Below are 17,333 nucleotides of genomic sequence, written 5' to 3'. Positions count from 1 at the left end.
ACTCTCTGATTATCTGGATCCACTTTAGCTGCCACTGAGGGAGCAGCTAGTCTTCCTGGAAGTCTACAAAAACAAAAACAACACAAAGGACTTGAGGTACTACAGTATATCCTAGACTTACATAGTGATGATGATGATGATGAGGATGAGGAGGAGGAGGAGGAGGAGGAGGGGGAGCACCATCTGGTTAAGATAAAGCACACATACATACTACATACGACATGCAGTTACAAACCCAATGAATTTACTGTCCTGCTTATGTAACAGTAAGAATACAACTGGAGGACGTTTTCACCGGTTCCCCTTTAATCCGGTGCATCATTTTAACACCGCGTCACGTGACCGCCTCATCTGCCCTTACATAACACAGCCAGCAGCCCGCGCGACACATCTGCCAGGAGATGGCAGCCTCCTCCACATGCACAAATAAGGAAATAAATAAATAAAACACGACATGCACGGAAGATATATATATATTTATATATATATATATATATATTTTGCAATGAGGGGAAGCTGAGAAGGGGAGGAAAAAAATAAAAAAAAGCCCCGGATTGGACCGTAAAGTAGAAGCATGAGAGAGGGTGAGGGACGGACAGATGAGAGGGGGGAGAGCAGCCTGGGTGTCAGGGTGCTGCTGAGGGGGGAGGACAAACACACAGGCGCTGTTTCAGGGCGTTGATGTGCAGACGAGGAGGGAGACATCATCCAGCGGTGAGTGCATCCCTGCATCCCCGTCCTGTCCTGTCCTGTCCTGTACTGTCCTGTGCCGTGCCGTGCCGTGTTTATGTGGCCTTAGATCACATGGAGAATGCAGCAGGGAGGGTTGGATATCTCTCCAAATCACCAGGAGGAAGTAGAGTAGCTGTAGAGCGGATTTAAGATGGATGTGGCTGCAGAAATAGGAATAACACAGCGACAGCAGGAGAGGAAGACCCGCAGTAAAGTCGACAGCTGACTTCTAGAGGTGTTTTTAGGCTCCGTGGGTGTTCATGAGGTGAGACTGACTAAAGAAACGGGAGGAAGGCTCACTGAACATGTATGTTGGCTGAAAATAGAATCGTTTATTTGAGCGCGAGGGTTTCACGCGCCTCTCATGATGCACATGTGCGCTTTGGTCAGCGCAGACACGTGCACACGCACGCACGCTTGGCCACCCACTTGTGCGACATTTAAAAAAAAAAAAACTTTAATTATTTCTTTTCATTAGTTAACAGACATGTTCAAAAGGGGGAATTAAAGAGAGTTAAGATGTGAGTATGGCAAAGACGACTAAAGTGGAATAAAATACAAAATAATTAGGAATAAATAAGTAAAAACACCTGAAAAGAAAACAAACAAAAACAAAACAGGAGGTTCACATGCTCAAAGAAAACTAAGATCCAGTCACCAGCAGTAAAAAAGCTGTTATTTAGCTGAGATTGAGTGTTTACAGTTTGTGTGTGTTTTAGAAGGAATATTCCTTATTGTGAAGTTTTCTACCTTTAAGGTTGCCAGTGTTCACTTTTGTTTCAGTGTAGTTTGAAATAAAATGGAACACTTGAAACTTGCTCCTGGTCCACGATGTCCTGTGGCTTTAGAGAGAAGCTTTTTTTATGCCAAACAGCACGAATAAAAGAATAAAGCAGTGGTTATATGATTAAATATGCTTACAGGAAGATCGATACCACTCTGACAGCTGTACTAAAAATATGAGGCTGGAGCCTCAGCTTAGTCGCTTAGCTTAGCAGGCTGGACACAGCTAGCCTGGCTTTGCCTACCAGCACAGAGCTTCCTAAATAAGGAGCCTGTCAGTCTTTATGCTAAGCTAAGATAAGCTAAGATAAGCTAACCGTGTCCTGGCAAATAAGTGTATTTCTCAAAATGTCGGGATGTCTCTTCTCTGAAACTATCTGGAGACCACTGGCTGTCTGTGAGCTAGAAAAAAAGACATTTAACCTGAATCACCACTTTGGAAGATGGTTGGCAAAGATGTTGAGTTTGTAATATTTGTACTAAATAGGCGGAGAAAAGGCGAAACACTGGCACGATTATATCCAAGTATACCCAAGGAAGGGCACAAAACAGTAACATCTACATAGCATGTAGTAATTCACATGATAATCCTCACAACGTAAAAGCCCTGAGCTGTCATTTCATGTTTTAGTACACTTCAGACATATTTACATCTTTACCCTCTACTGCTTCATTCTTAATTTTACGCCACACATCCTATGAGTCAGTCGCTGCTCCCAGCGTTTGTACTTTGTGTCGCATGCCATGTTGCAGAATTCACTAGCTTCATGTGACTGCTAACGTGCTGTGTGAACACATAGTATCACACAGCTCTCATGCCCCCAGACCACTCAGGCTGAAAATGTGTGTTTCATGAGGCGGAAACATATTTTATCTGTAGCGTGTCAGCCATCACTTACCCCGCCTCTCACAACTGAGAGATAAATCTGTGGTTTTTGCAAGCTTGTGTATAAAAATGCACCATTACTGCACATGTGGTTCCCTCTGCGGAAGCAAGTAAGCATCCATAAAAAGAAAAGATGGAGAAGACAAAGCCTTGACAAGTCTGTGACAGGACTGGTTAGACGTTAGAGGTCATTCAGATACAGGTAAAAATGCAAAGAAACACCCTTGTGAACTCACTGTGAAATGATCTTAGGCGAGAAACTAAACCTTTCCCTCGTCAGACATTGTTCATCTGGATAAAATCATCAACTAAAGGCCTGGAAATGGAGAGTTCTCCCTACATATATTTGCCACTCTGCTTCATGCAACCTATGATATATGATGAGGTTGAAAGTTTACATTTTGCATCATTAGGCGCTACAATTGGGGGAGACGCGTAAAAAGTCTAGTGGTTCACAGATGTAAAAAAAGAAATGATATACGATGTGATGGTTTAGGCACCAAAACTAGTGGAACAGGTTTAGGAAAAGATCATGGTTTGGGTAATAAGTTAAATACAAATATAAAAGGAAAGCTACATTAAACACAGAAGTCTTTCCAACATACGGTTGGGTGTAATTAGTCACACTGGCTATTTACACCTGGGTGCAAATAGCATCTGCTTACAAATTGATTATCAACAAATTTTTTTTTGCCTATTTTATTGTGTAGTCTGTAAAATTTGTGCTTGAATCCTCACATTTGAGTACCAGAGCACGTTTGGCCTTCTCTTTACCTGATGAATTAAATGAATAAACACACATTAATTAGTCCCCTTGTTCCTTAGACTCTCAGTTTAAACATATCCATATTTTTAGTTGAAAAACACTACAATGATTTGTTAAAGAATAAAACGCTGACCCCCACTTGCAAACCTCTGTGCCTGGTAGTACAAAGTGTGAGGATGGATCGTGTACAGTGTGCTGCCTGTAATATACTAGCCGTTAACTGTTCTACTCCACAGACTACTATGACGTTATTTTGGGGAGTTATTCAGGATGGAGCACTCTGCTATGCCTCAATGGGCAGTCATGGTTTAGAGACAAAGACGACCCTTTCAGTCAGTGACATAACTGCCATTTCACCAGCAATGCTGCTTCGCTTTGCATTCAACTCTCTTTTCTTCCTCTCTTTGTGTGTCCTCTCCTTCTCAGAACATACGACATACAGGGAAAAAAAACCACAATAAACCATACAGAGGGCTGTGAGAAGTCTGCAAAAACCAAGAAGATCATCCTCCGAAGCCCGGCCCTCATGGACTATGTTGGACATTTCAAATCTCCCTTTTCTTGACCACCCAGGAGATGGAGGATTAAATCACATGCTCCGTCAAGACTGATCACAAACCAAACTTTCTGAGAACTCCTTTTCCAGCGCTCCAGACGCCCTCCCCCTGCTCGGTCCTTTCTGGGAGCTCAGAGCGACACAAACTTTCCTGAGTAATTTACTCATCTCCCTCCAAGGAAGTGGTCTGATAAAAGTCAGAAACAATTAAGCTTTTGGGGAACCACGACTTGGAGGAGAAGATCGCTGCAGTGTCTGAGGTGATGGGTAACAAGAACGCCATCCCGCCGAAAGGTCCCGACACCGGGGAATGGATGTGCACAGACAGTGCCACAGGTAAAATACTTTTTCAGAATATCACCTAATTTTTAATCTGATGTTTGACCTCTGTGCGCTTTTTATGTCTGTACACCTCGGAGGGAGCTGCTCTCTCTGCAGCATCAGCTAATGTGGATGCTATTTTTACACTATAAAATATAACACTCACGACAGCTCAGAGAGTAAAATGCCTCTCAAAGACAGTTTATAATCTTTAAATGACCCCAGACTGACTTTATTAAACAGTTTGAGAGACACATTAGAGCGATAACACACATTATTCTACAGAGAGCGGCTGACTACTTCTGAAAGGGGACACATCTATAGGACTGGTTTCCCACAAAACTGCTGTAGTGCGCCAGATTAAAAACTGAACGAAAGATTATCAGGATGATACTAAGCTGTAAGGAAGCTGTGGCCAGTAGTCCTGGATGTTTGCAATGTGCTATACAGCTGGAGCTGATAAGCCCTGTTACGTAACATTTGCACTATACAGCCACGGCTAATCTGGACTAATTGTCACAGTAAAGTCTGCTGCAGGCCAGGGGCCGACAGGCTGTCACCAATGGCAACCTGCTGAGCTAACAGCCTGTTTGTCAGGTAGCTTTAGCATCTGCAGTGTCTTCTGGGGGCTGTCATGACACACACACACACACACACACACACAGTAAATACAAGCAGACTGACTCACTGGTCGTCCATGCTGGAACATTATCTCTTATGCCGCTTGCTGGTCTTTGTAAACTGGTTAAAGGAATAGTTTGGCATTTTGGGAAAATGTACATTTGATTACGTAAACCATTAAGAGAAGCTGCACAGAGACACCAGAGATACTGTGATCAGGCTGTTAAGTTAACATGATATTACTGAACCATCAGGTATTTGTTTGTGCTGTATGTTCTTAGGAAGTGCCTCCAGAGATGGACCGCTGGGGCCGAGCCCAGAGCTGCTGGCCTCCCTGCAGTCCCTCAGAGAAAACAGTGACTTCACACTGCTGCCACACTCCCTACACCAGGTGTGTGTCTTTGTGTTTGTGTGGGTCTAAATCCACAGGGAATATGTGCCTTTATTTAGTCAGACAAAGTGGCTTCATGTGTGTGTGTGTGTGTGTGTGCAGTTTCTGTATGCTTACATCTACAGCGTATGGCAGTCCTCCTGTGTGACCTGATTGCAAAGTCTCTGTTAGCTGAGACTACTATAATAAATCCCTGAGCTGGTGTTTGTCAAACGTATCAAAAAAGCTTGTGAGAGCAAATGCGCTGAGATAGCGTGGTGTATAATTTAAAAAGGTCAGCTGTCTGAAATTCTTAAATGTTCCCTGTAAATGCATTGCTCAAGGAGACATCAGTAGGACTTACTGAGGCAGAAAAGAACATTTATGCAACTGCTGTACTCACTGCAGGTGCAGGGATTTGAACTTGCAACCCTCTGCTCTTTCAGTCCGGCTCCTGCTGCCTCTCCTGCCTCAAATCACAATCACAGCATTCAAACACACATGCTAATTAGAGACGTGATAAATATAGCTCGGTTCAGTCTCAGTGTTTCGTTGAATAGGATCACAGCGGTGGTTTCATGCTGCGGGCGTAATACTTTGCAGACCACAATTTCCTAACAACGCTTGGACAATAATATGATTCATTTGGCTGTTTCAGCACCTTGAGAAGCTTGTTGTTTATTTTTGCTTCACTGCCAACTGCAGTAATTGTGTAACAAAGGGAAAACTATTTTGCCTCAAATACTAAGAAAGGAAAAAGGAGAGACATTGACATCTGACAAATACAGTATTACAGTGAGCGTTATTAGGGTTTTATAAATAAACTCCAAATACCAGGACTTTGGTGTGAGTGATGCTAGACTCCGCAGACAACTACGTTCAGCATGTAGGCCCACGCTTACAAGATACATGGTCAGTGTCTTTCATACTCTATCAGACGTGAGGGTCCATATTTGGTCGTATCTGCTATTCTGGTGTACCAAATATTTCATGTCCTGAATTCATGTGTTAAATTCTCAACATACCTGAAAGAACAAGTCGGAAAAAGACAAAATAATTAATCAGAGCAGCACAGGAGTGTCTATGTGGCTTGAAAATATCTCTCATGTAGGTTTGCACGTAAGCCCCCGATGGGAGGTGCGGCTTTTAGTAAAACATGATTAGGATACAGCTACGAATGACATCAGCTAAACGAAAGACTGCAAGAAGGTCAGTGAATTAGCAGGGAAGTGATATCTGTAAGCAGCAGGTTCCTACTAGCATGGATAGATGGATAGAGCAGGCACAAATATAGGGGCCGAATGGGGTCGGCGTAAGTTCACGCCTGTTCCGCCAAACACCCAGGGGATCATGCACATAAAGAGAAAACTTAACATTATTGTCCATGTTAAAACAGTGTTACGTATATCAATGCTCAACTCACACTTAATCTTATTAAGTGTGTAAATAAACTGTCTGTTTTCTCACTGAGACTGTTTTTGGCCTCATTCTGAGAAAGACAATATTCCTACTAATCCGTTCTGCTAATGAAAATAAACATTCCACTGATATTTCTCTTAACATACAGCCGTGCAAACTCTGATTAACGCGTCGTTTATCTCGCCAAAATATGGAGAAGTGGAACGGCTGGGGCCATTTTGTTTCTTTGTGCCAAAATAGGATCTTTTCAAAGTTTTCCACCAGTGGCAGACTTGTTCAACCTCTTTCTGTCACGCCTTCAACCACCCACTCGAAGGTCGGTGTTGAGATGTTTGCGTACATCCAAAAACCTGTTGATATCCAAGTCTTTAAAAATATTTCAAAGTAGGTGTGTTTTGCCGTCTGGCTAGAGATGCAGGCTTTTCTTTTGGGCAGCATCTCTACCTGCAGCCCTGTAAACTGTTAGAGAGTTGGTGTGAGTACAGCGCACAGAGCTGGCCGTAAACAGGCAAGAGGTTCATGGTCAGAGGTCATTCTGAGCAGAGAGGTCAAGGAAACAAGGAAAGGCTGAAAGCTGGTTAATCGATGAGTTAATCCACAGAGAATTAATCAGCTTGGTGCTTTTCTTGATGAATATGTGATAGTATATTTAATATCTTGGGCTTTGGGACTGACCAAACAAGTAATCGGAATAGTTCCACCGTGGGAAACTATAATGGGCATTTTCACAATTTGTGACACATTATAGCCCAAATTATTTGGGTTAGAAAATCTAGGAAATAGTCAGCAGATTCACTGATAATGAAAATCATCATTAGTTGCAGCCTTAAAAGTACCTGCTATCACTAAATACAGGAGAATGCCTGATACTAAATCATATAGTCGACTGGTTGTGCCGAGGAAGGTAGAAAGCGAATGGGAAAAATCCCGTTAATCCGCACCATAATGAGTTGCATGTGACTTCACGTCCGCATGGTTCCACCTCTTGGTGTGACGTTGTCATGTGATCCTCATCTTTGAAGGAATGTGCCGTGAATTTCAAACAAAAACACTTTAAATTGTTCTAACAGCCTAATGAGTGTTTGATGATATAATTTTCAGTGCACAGCAGTTTTTACCCATGTGCTCTGACGCTGCACGGGTCAGTGGCGATGGTCATCACATGACGAAGTCACAGAGCAACACGTATGATGTTCACTTCTGTTTTCTGCACTTGCACAGGTGAACTTCTGTGTGAGTCAGTGTACTCTACCTCCCGTTTAATCAATTATCTTTTCGTTTCAGATTGCAGAGGCGTACTCGCTCAAAGAGGACTGTATCCTTTTAAGTGCACAGTGTCCTTTCTGTTTTTATGCATTGAGACATTTGCCAGTCACTAGTATTTTCCAGCTCAGAGTTGTGACTGAACTAGACTGGTTATAACATTTGGTTATAAAGGAGGTTTACGTCTGATGAGGCCGGTGCTTGTTTGATGAAGGCCAACACGAGACACTGACCCTCCAAGGTCAAAAACATTAACATGGAGCTTTTTCAAAATGCTAATAAGCAATGAAAATGTAAAAAAAACAAAATAAGTCTCTCAGCCGCTGAGGGTTCCCCATACTTTGGCTAACAGCCCTGAGGGCCGTGCAGTAGCACAGTAGTTTCCTCAGGCTGTGTTTGTGCTGTCGGCCTGGCAACAGCTGTCGGCCCGTCTTCTGCAGGGAGGAGTGTGTTGATGTGTCTGCGTGTGAGGAGAGCGAGAAAGTGAGAGGGCTGAATGTATGCGGAGGAGGGATTCGTGGCATAGAAAGATATAAATGTCCAGTAATAGTAACATACTATTTATACAACAGACACATTCTTTTGTTGTCTTCACATATCAAACAAATATTGTTTACAATTACAGATGAATGTGTGTTGTTCTACTTTAATGGTGAGATATATTCCTTTACTGCCTTTTTTTGGCCTCCATGTCCGGTTATATCTGTCTCACGGCCATTTTACTCAGCTTTCAGACATATTTTTGAACATACTGAACTGACGCTGTCTGATTAATGTAAAATAAGTGAGCAGGATAAAGTGTTTCACTCGTCTAACTGACCTTTTGATTATGAAATCATCCTTCTAACCTCTAGGTCACCTGAGAAGCCGTGCTACTTTGCTGTCCTTGTATTTTTTATTTGGTTTATTAAAAGGTGCATGGTCTGTGCACCAGAATGAGTCATCAGCCTCTAAAATCCAAAAGCATATGCTTGCAAGAATAAACTGATTTTGGGGTCATGAGAAAAAACAGTTACGGACCCCTGCTGACCGCATTATATAATACATCTCATGTCTTTTACTGTTGATAATCTCAGTGGCCTCTGGAGGATGAAAGTTTGCAATTTACAGAAACAACAAACCTTGTAGAATAAAACTAATACCAGTAACAGAATGACACAGGTGGATTTCTAGCTGCAGTGTCATAAAATCAAAACTATGAAAATGAGCAGTAGTTCAGCAGAGGTGTTCGGTCTTTAACTCCTGATGCTACCAGACCAGTGGGCCATCCAGTTCCTACAGCTGGAGAAGCTCTACCATGAGCGTCTGCTCTCCAACCTCGCCGCCCTGCAGGAGAACTGGGGTACTGCATGCATTTGATTCTTCCCTCAATAAAACCTGTGATCAAAAACCTAAATGTAATTATGTGCAATATTGAGAGAAAGAGTTGGGATGCGCATTTATTTTCTGCACATCTGTACTCCACATGTGTTCCCAGAGAGCCAGTGGAGGGAGAAGAGCAGCGCTGAAAGCAGTTTGGCCTCTGAGGTGGACGGCATCAGTCAGAAACACATCGAGACCCTGCAGCAGATCTGCAGGACACACTGCAGGTATACCACAACACATCAACACGGCATTTATCAGAGGAGATCTGGGCACTCTGTTGTCTCATGATCCTGCTCCACATTGCTGAAGCAGACCGAAACATGGGAGGAAACCTACTATAAACAGCTCAGCCTCTCAGCTAGATTCCTCTCATTCTATTTCCTCCCATTACCTTCATCGCTGTCAGACAGAAACCTTTTAGCACCCATTTTGATTTACTCTAATCGACTTCTATCTTTGTGTCCCACATGGACACGCAGAGACATCACAGTCCAAACAGACACATTGATAATGCATGAAGATGCACCTATGATACAGACGCACATGGGACTCACTGGGAAAATCAATATTTCTGACGGGGCAGAAAAGAGTTCCACCAGACGCAGACAAATGCCGCAGGTCTGCATGCCAGACGCTGCTGTGTCCCACCTCTCCTGTGACTCCCTTGGTATGTTATTGCAGCCTGCAGTCATTTGGTGCAGGTGGATTTGATTTTGGAGAGCAGATGCCAACTCCTGCAGGAAATGCCTGGAGAACATTTTAGCTATTTAATATGTTAAGTAACACACTGCTAACCTCGTCTGACCTTTCTCTACCTCTCTTTGTCTCCCCTGTTGTCTGTCTGGTCCTCCTCTGTCTCCATCTATGCTGCTGTGTTTGGCATCACTCAGACCCTCCGTCAGTGAGGAACAGGTAAGATATGTGAACCTATTCTTTCTGTACTTTGCCTACTTTCAGATTTTAAATTATTATCAACCACTGTGTGTTTGATTCAACAGAAGACGCTGAATGCAGCGCTGAAAGACATTCAGAGCAGGAACGACACACTACAACCCTGCCATGATAACGGTGAGCATGTATTACCGTCTACATACGACACCAAAGGAATAAACAAGACTGAAAGTCTACAGCTGCTGCAAACATGCTCACAGCGACAATACTAAGATATGTTAGCATAAGAACCATGTTTACTATCAAACTTTAGTGTGTTCAGTGGTGGAGGAACTATACAAGTCCTTCACTTACATACAAGTAATAATACCAGACTGTGAAAATACTCCACTACAAGTGAAAGACCTGTCTTCAAAATAATAAATAATCACTGTCCTTTGTTTTCCCCCCCAATTCCAGTTAACCTGCCTGAAACAACACAGCAGGGTGAAGAACAAGAGCAAAGGATGAACTCAGATATAGAGCTTCCCTCACTGCAGACAGGCCACCGGGAGGAGGGAGGTGAGGAGGAGGAGGAAGCAGGAGTAGAAGAGACGTATGAGGAAGGACAGGAAGTAGAGGAGGAGGAGGAGGGGCAGTGTGAGGGGACACCAGAGGAGGAGGAGGTGAAGGTGGAGTGGCCAACAGGAGTCCCCCAGGCTTCAGACAAGGACCTGGCCAAGCTGTCCCACACAGAGGGGGTAGGAAAACACTCTGAGTCTGCTTGTCTGTTTGTTTTCTGCTTTTACAATAATTATCACTAAAGGAGGTGACAGATTATCTAATTAGTGTTTTAGTTGAACAGATGGCCTCACAAAATGATTTGGGTTTGAGATAAATGTACAAAAAAGAGCTGTTGTGATAGTATAACTATGTTTTCCTGTATCCTCTTGATCTTTCTCTTCTTTCCATCTGCATGCATCTATCCTTCCTTCCTTCCTTCCTTCCTCTCCCCGATGTCTTATGTTGTTACTATCTATTATGCTTCCCGCCTGAAGAAACTAAGACTGTATTGTTGACGTTGTACACTCTGACCCACAGCTCTTTGTCTTTGCTGAGACACTCCCATTAATGATCTCTGCGGCCCCTCGATGAGATCATCACCGACTTCTCTGTGTTCAAAAAACCTCCACCCATATTCACTGGTGTGGCCCCGACACTCGGGATGTCTACCCTGCCAAATGTGCTAGATTACTGAGCCGCGGCCTGAGCCAAGACATCATGTCCTGGCTCAAACACTCGGCTGAAGGGGCCTGCTTCTTTCCTAGAGGTGGAGATGAAATCAGAGCTGTTCCAAACAAGCCGAGCAGGCCGAGGGCCTCGCATTGAAGGGGTCAGGATCACGGCTGACATCATGTAACCCAGAGGAGGTTTGACTGGGTGGGGCATGGGTGGGACTCCTTTGTATTTTAATGAAAATATTTGAGTCACATTTTATGAGGGTTTGTTTTATGTCTTTCTCTTTTTCAGTCACTTTATAAAGTCACTAGAAAACTAACTGAGAAAGACACAAACAGCAAGAGAAGAAACACATCATTTTACAACAAGTCTCTCTAGAATTTGAAGGGATAATCTTTATTTTTTGACAAAATTTGGTATGAGTAGCTGACTTAGTAGAGCACAACCAATTCATCTGCTGGGTCGATATACTGTAAATATATATAGGAAAAATATTGCTACCATCGTATGTTTTTATCTATCTATCTATCTTATAAGTCCTACATCTTGTGCCTCTCTTTAGTCTAACAGCTCACTGCTCCTTCAGTCCTCAGCAGTGTAAACAAGCAGCAGCATTAGTCTATAGGCTGTGTATCAGATCACTTTGTTGACAGCGTGATATGTGCAAAGGCCATGGTGTGTCCTTTCATACGCAGAGGGAATGAAGAAATATTTGAAAGACATGTTCTTCTGTTATGGATGAGTCATTTTTATGATGCTTTGTGGCTTTGAATGTGTCTGTTAGTTCAGTTTTGGTCGCTGCTGTTCATTTCTGTCTGGCACTACGTCGGCTGGCTGGGAGATCATCAGTTACAGGACTTGTTCAAAGTCTTTTCCTCTAGCGCCTCCAGTACTTTGATCGAGGACCAAACTAACAGCAAGTGCTTTACCCCCTAAACAAAGATGTGTTAGCATTTAGCTCAAGTACAGCCGTGAACAAGCACAGCACTGAATCAAAAATATTTTATAAATGATACATTAAATTACAATTACAACTTGATTTTAACATTCCTGATTCCAATTTTTGTATTTGTTGAAAAACAAATCACTCACTTATCTAATAAAGAAAACTCCTTTCATCGCATAGAGAAGCATTTCTGAATATTACTGATGTAGTTATTGTATATGGTCTTCGTACTGATATCTGGACTGCAGGATAAAGTCGGTCCTGCTAACACTCACAAATATTTCTTTGCCCTGACGTGCTGTATTTCTCTCCAACATGAACATTTCCGCAGTGGTGACACTGAAAATTATGATTTGAGCGATGCTAGTAAAGGTTAAACACGATGTACTAATGTGCCTCAGACCTGACTGAATGCCATGAACACTGCAGTGCACCGCATGCTACTGACCCACTGACCTCGGTAAATAATTGGCCCATAAATGAAGTCAGCAGCTGACAGCTTGAGAAATGACTCCACATCAGCAGTCAGCGTATGGCCGTGTTGTGTGTTACTGTTTCCGCCCTGTGGTTTGTTCAGACATTATGATCAGGTCAAAGGCTTTACATTAGAGTCTGTGGTATTTTAAGCTCTGCTGGGAAATCCTCTCATCACTGCGCTCTGTTGACTGTACAGTGTAACTGCACTTCTTAATGTAGTGCATAATAATGCCACGAGTGCATCCCTGTAACTTTAGTCTCTCTATATTAAACTTGCTCATTTCCAGCTGAAACACGTCAGCCAGGCTTGCTGGAGGATCATTTGTGCCTCTGTGTCGTTGCACCTGTGCCTCTGCAGCTCTGTGTTCACTTGCCTCAGCAAAGCTTCTGTGGCTCAGCTTGAATTCATCTAAAATGCCGCTCATCGTTTGTTGGCTAATACCAGACGCACAGTAGGTTTCACATTAGACTGTTCACCCTCGGACTCATCTGATTATGTTTGGTGATGTTTTTCTTAACTTACTTACTTGCTGCACTTATTTAAAACCATAGACTGTGTATAAGAAGTTGATTTAGATTTAGATCACTCATTAGTTTGTGGATCACTGTTTCAAAGCCTCTAGTTTGGCATTTTGGCCATCGCCATCTTGTTTTTGGTACCAGACGTGAAGTTCAATCCACAAAGACTCTGCCTCAGATTGGTTAGTCACACGGCCTTCAGCCTCCTCTGCTCTATCGTCTATTTTCCTCTAAATGGGAACATAATTTACTAAATGAACATCCTGCTGTGTTGAAGAAGACTTGACACTAGCGACTGAGACCATAAACTGATTAGGAAAGTGTTTCCTGAGGTAATAAGTCAAGTGAGAAGTCGGCTCATTTCCTCATAGACTTCATCGCTTCAATCATAGTTTTTCTTCAATAAATTTAACATGCATCATACAGACCTACTGTACTTACCACAGACGTTGATTTAAGTACCAGTCTGCTGATCAGGGTAAAGTGACACTAACAATTAGTGGTGGTTTCTCTTGTTTCCGTGTCTCCTTCAGAGTTCGTCTCCAGACGGTCTGGTCTCCATTCTGAAGAGGAGGAGAGCGTCGCTGGACGGGCTGCCTCCGCCAAGCGACACCGTGACCAAGCAGAACTCCAAACGCAAAGTTCGCTTCAGTGAGCCGGAGGACGGCATCGAGCAAGGTACAGTCTAACTCAAGGGTGTCAAACAGACGGCCCGCCAGAAGGTCCAATCTGACCCGCCGCGGGATGAAGTGTAAAAGTTACAGAGAAGACATTAACTGCTATTTCAAATTTGTCCACTGTTCAGTTCCAGATACCTGCGATGTAATCTAAATGCTGTGTAAGTTGTAATGCACATGTGTAAATGATAAACTGAGGTGTAATATTGTTGAAATTGCACTTATTTTACTTAAGAAATGTCAGGTTGTTCATAATGTTGTGTAAAAAAATAGTTCATTAAATGTGAATACTTTCAGAATGTACTACTTTTTTGCACTAAAACAAAGGGAAACATTTGGAGTTGTCGTTATTTAGAGCTTATTATTATGCTGTGATTTTACTGGTCCGGCCCACTTGAGATCAAACTGAGCTGTCTGTGTCCCTTGTGCTAAAATGAGTATGATACCGCTGGTCTAACTCATCTGTAATGTGGACGTGTCAGTGATTTAATGTGGCTCCGGTCGTAGAAACCTTTATGCTACAGCCCGTCCTGTCAAAATACTTTGACACTATACAGCAGCATATTACATTAGTCTGTTTCTTACTCGTAGATGAGGTGGGTGGAGACTCCTGCCTGATCCTGCTGCTGCTGTGTCTGGTCACCGTGGTGATCAGCATCGGTGGGACCGCCCTCTACTGCACCCTGGTGGACACTTACTCCAACATCTGCACCGACTTCACCCACAACGTCGACTTCTACGTCACGAACGTACGGAGGTTCTTTGAAGGCCTCGGACACTGGCTGCCCCTCCGGACTTAGACCCTTTCACCTGCGGTCCAGAGGAGAGCGGAGTCAGATGTTTGTACTTTGATTGACACTGTAAAATAGACAAAGGACGACCACAGTTCAACAGGAACGGGACTGACAGGACGCTGCCATCCAGAGCTTTGACTTCCTCTGCTGAGACTGGAGCTCGGGTCCTTTGACTCATTAAGACTTACAAATCAAATGAGAGTTCACTCGCCTGCATGCTGTGGGATCGGAGTACATAAAAACCTCTTGTTTACTGCCGTTTGTGTGGATAATTCATCTTACACTGAACCACTGGACCTTACAGATGCCACACAGGAGGGCTCACAACTCTCGACAATATTTATATTTTAACAGAAGAAGTAGTTCACCTGTGTACTAGGAGTTTCCCTCACATCTGTAGCAGTCGTAGCTGTGTATATATTTGTCTTTTGTTCCAGAAGCTTTCTTGTTCTGGTGGTTTCATTCAAAGAGAAGCTTCCATTAGAATCAATAGGATCATACATGTGTGTGTGTGTGTGTGTGTGTTGTTTTTTTGGATGATTAATGGACCAAATTATGTTTTTTCCCCCTTTTTAAATTCATGTAAACGTTTCCTCTGTTGACCCATCTCTGTTACGTCAATATACTGAAAGGCTGTACACCTATCAGACATTTTTTACAACATGGCAGAAAAGATTTACGTTATTTTGAAAAACCCTGAGATGCAGATGAGCCTTTATAACCTCTGATAGCTTTAGCCTATGATTCCTCTGTTTACCTCAACATAAGTGGTCAACATTCCTCCTTCTACCTTAATGAGACCAGTTCGTTGTACTGGGATGCTGATAAATGTACACAGCGTCATAAAACAATAAAGGATGCTGTATGTGTAAATTCACCAAAGGTGCGACTCTTGGTATGAAAATATCAAGCCTACCACCTTATAACACATAATACATTTCAGTACGCAATAAAGTCATTTAACAGCCGCTCCACAAACATTTGCGTGTTTTCACACTCACCCTAAAGTGTGTAAACATGAAGTTTCCTGTTCTACATCTGGATTTCTAATCATATCTAGTCCTCCTCTCTACCAACGCAGAGAGAAGACACATTTGGATTGTGTGTGACACCAGATCGCGTTCAATAACAAGCCCTACATGTTTTGTTTGATTACATGTACAGTCCCGTGACTTCTTTTACCTGCTCTGGGAGTTTAATATCCAGAGAATACATGCTGTCTTTGTATCACTTTGCCCAAAAGCAGAGCTGTATGGACCAACAGTTGTGTTTCCTGGCTGGCACAAGCAACACAACAGAAAACAGGTGTGCTAACACGCTGTCTTATTGAAACGGAGAATATCAAATTTGAACGGCATGTTTCTTTTTCCCCTCCACTGCCTTGTACTGATGTTTGTACTGATTTCGCCAGATTTTTTATCCTTCTGAGCTCCTGATGTTTGCAAAGTGATGGATGTTACCTCTGTATCGTCCCCGTGGATGCTGCACTATGCAACCCACCTCTATATCCATATTTATGTTCAGTTGTGCCCACAAGGGAAAAGAAAAATATATTGATTAAGGAAAACCATTGTGGTTTTTATGTCGAGGCTTGGTCTTATTTGAACTGTTGCTTCTGTTGTTTCTCACCTTTCAATGAAAAGTGTCCTGATTACTAACCATCAGCAAGGCAAAGTTATTTGTGTAGCACCTTTCACACATGAGGCAGTTCAAAGTGCTTTACAGGGACATAAACCACAATAAAAACAACACACAGAAACATTAAATTGCAAGTAAAAGATAATAAAAGCACAAGAAAATAATTAGTTAACGCTTAAGAGAAGATGGATTAAAAGACAACACAAGCATGTGTATAAATAGTTACGTTAAAATAAGTGATGTAGCTCCATTACTGGACACTTTTAGCAGAGCTCAGGTGTTCAGGAAGCTTCTTCCACAGGTGGAGAGCAGAGAAACTAAAGGCTGCTTCACCTGGTTTGGTTCTGAACCTGGGAACCCTGAGCACACCTGCACCAGGTGACCTGAGGGGTCATAAGTAGGTCGGTTATGTATCATGTATTGCTTTGTAAGCAAGTTATAGGGTTTTAAAATCCATCCTTTGGCACACTGGGAGCCAGTGGAGGCATTAAAGAAGCGGTGTGATGTGCTCCACCTTCTTAAAACAAATGGTTTTCACAGTACTAACTTGTGATACCTCAACCTGGCCACCAGGTGTCGGTGAACACCGCGGAATCACCCACCATTTTCTCTACATCTCCTCACTCTGCTGCAGTTATTCTGCATGGACAGGACACTATTCGGCTGAGAGGCCCAAAAAGTAGTAAAGTCTGACCCACCTGTGTATCTTGTCCGTCATATCTCACATCCTCAAAGCTTCATTTGAGGGAAATATTAAGCTAGGCTAAGTCGCATGCTACATGCTACATAGAGCCCTACCCTAAACCAGATACTGAATTTGGTTGCTAGGTTCTATAAATATTATATATATAAGTGCTATATAGTAACATACCAGTGAGTAAAGTGTAAAGTGTGTGTTTTAATTGTAGTATTAACTGAACAATAATCGTCGACATACCAGTGTAGCTCTGTGGTTAAATGGACAGTTGATGCTGGCGGATTAATATGGCGGATTAATAAAGCAGCACTGCGGCCACCACAGGTTTCAGCCAATCAGCGCACAGAACCGGAACTAACCGGAACCGGCGGGACCTTGAATGTCAACAGAAACA

General features: G+C 42.8%; 1 protein-coding gene and 1 long non-coding RNA gene across 2 annotated transcripts; both read left to right on the top strand.

Annotated features, from left to right (window-relative positions):
• The first annotated feature begins 3,971 nt into the window (after nucleotides 1-3,971).
• cnstb (consortin, connexin sorting protein b) lies at nucleotides 3,972-10,561 on the top strand. Its single transcript, XM_070849862.1, has 9 exons — nucleotides 3,972-4,059; nucleotides 4,947-5,056; nucleotides 7,739-7,769; nucleotides 8,973-9,059; nucleotides 9,195-9,306; nucleotides 9,973-9,994; nucleotides 10,081-10,150; nucleotides 10,433-10,472; nucleotides 10,513-10,561. The coding sequence occupies exons 1-9, from the start codon at nucleotides 3,987-3,989 to the stop codon at nucleotides 10,559-10,561; spliced, it is 594 nt and encodes a 197-aa protein (XP_070705963.1). The 5' UTR covers nucleotides 3,972-3,986.
• Nucleotides 10,562-10,634: 73 nt separating this feature from the next.
• LOC139218367 (uncharacterized) lies at nucleotides 10,635-15,099 on the top strand. The gene is made up of 3 exons (XR_011585653.1): nucleotides 10,635-10,713; nucleotides 13,667-13,811; nucleotides 14,402-15,099. It is a non-coding gene; the product is annotated as an uncharacterized lncRNA (long non-coding RNA).
• The last annotated feature ends 2,234 nt before the right edge of the window (nucleotides 15,100-17,333 follow it).

This window comes from Pempheris klunzingeri, chromosome 18 (genome assembly GCF_042242105.1).
Source record: "Pempheris klunzingeri isolate RE-2024b chromosome 18, fPemKlu1.hap1, whole genome shotgun sequence".
NCBI classification, from domain to species: Eukaryota; Metazoa; Chordata; class Actinopteri; order Acropomatiformes; family Pempheridae; genus Pempheris; species Pempheris klunzingeri.
Note: the sequence above shows the minus strand (reverse complement) of the source record. Positions and strands in the feature narration are given on the sequence as shown.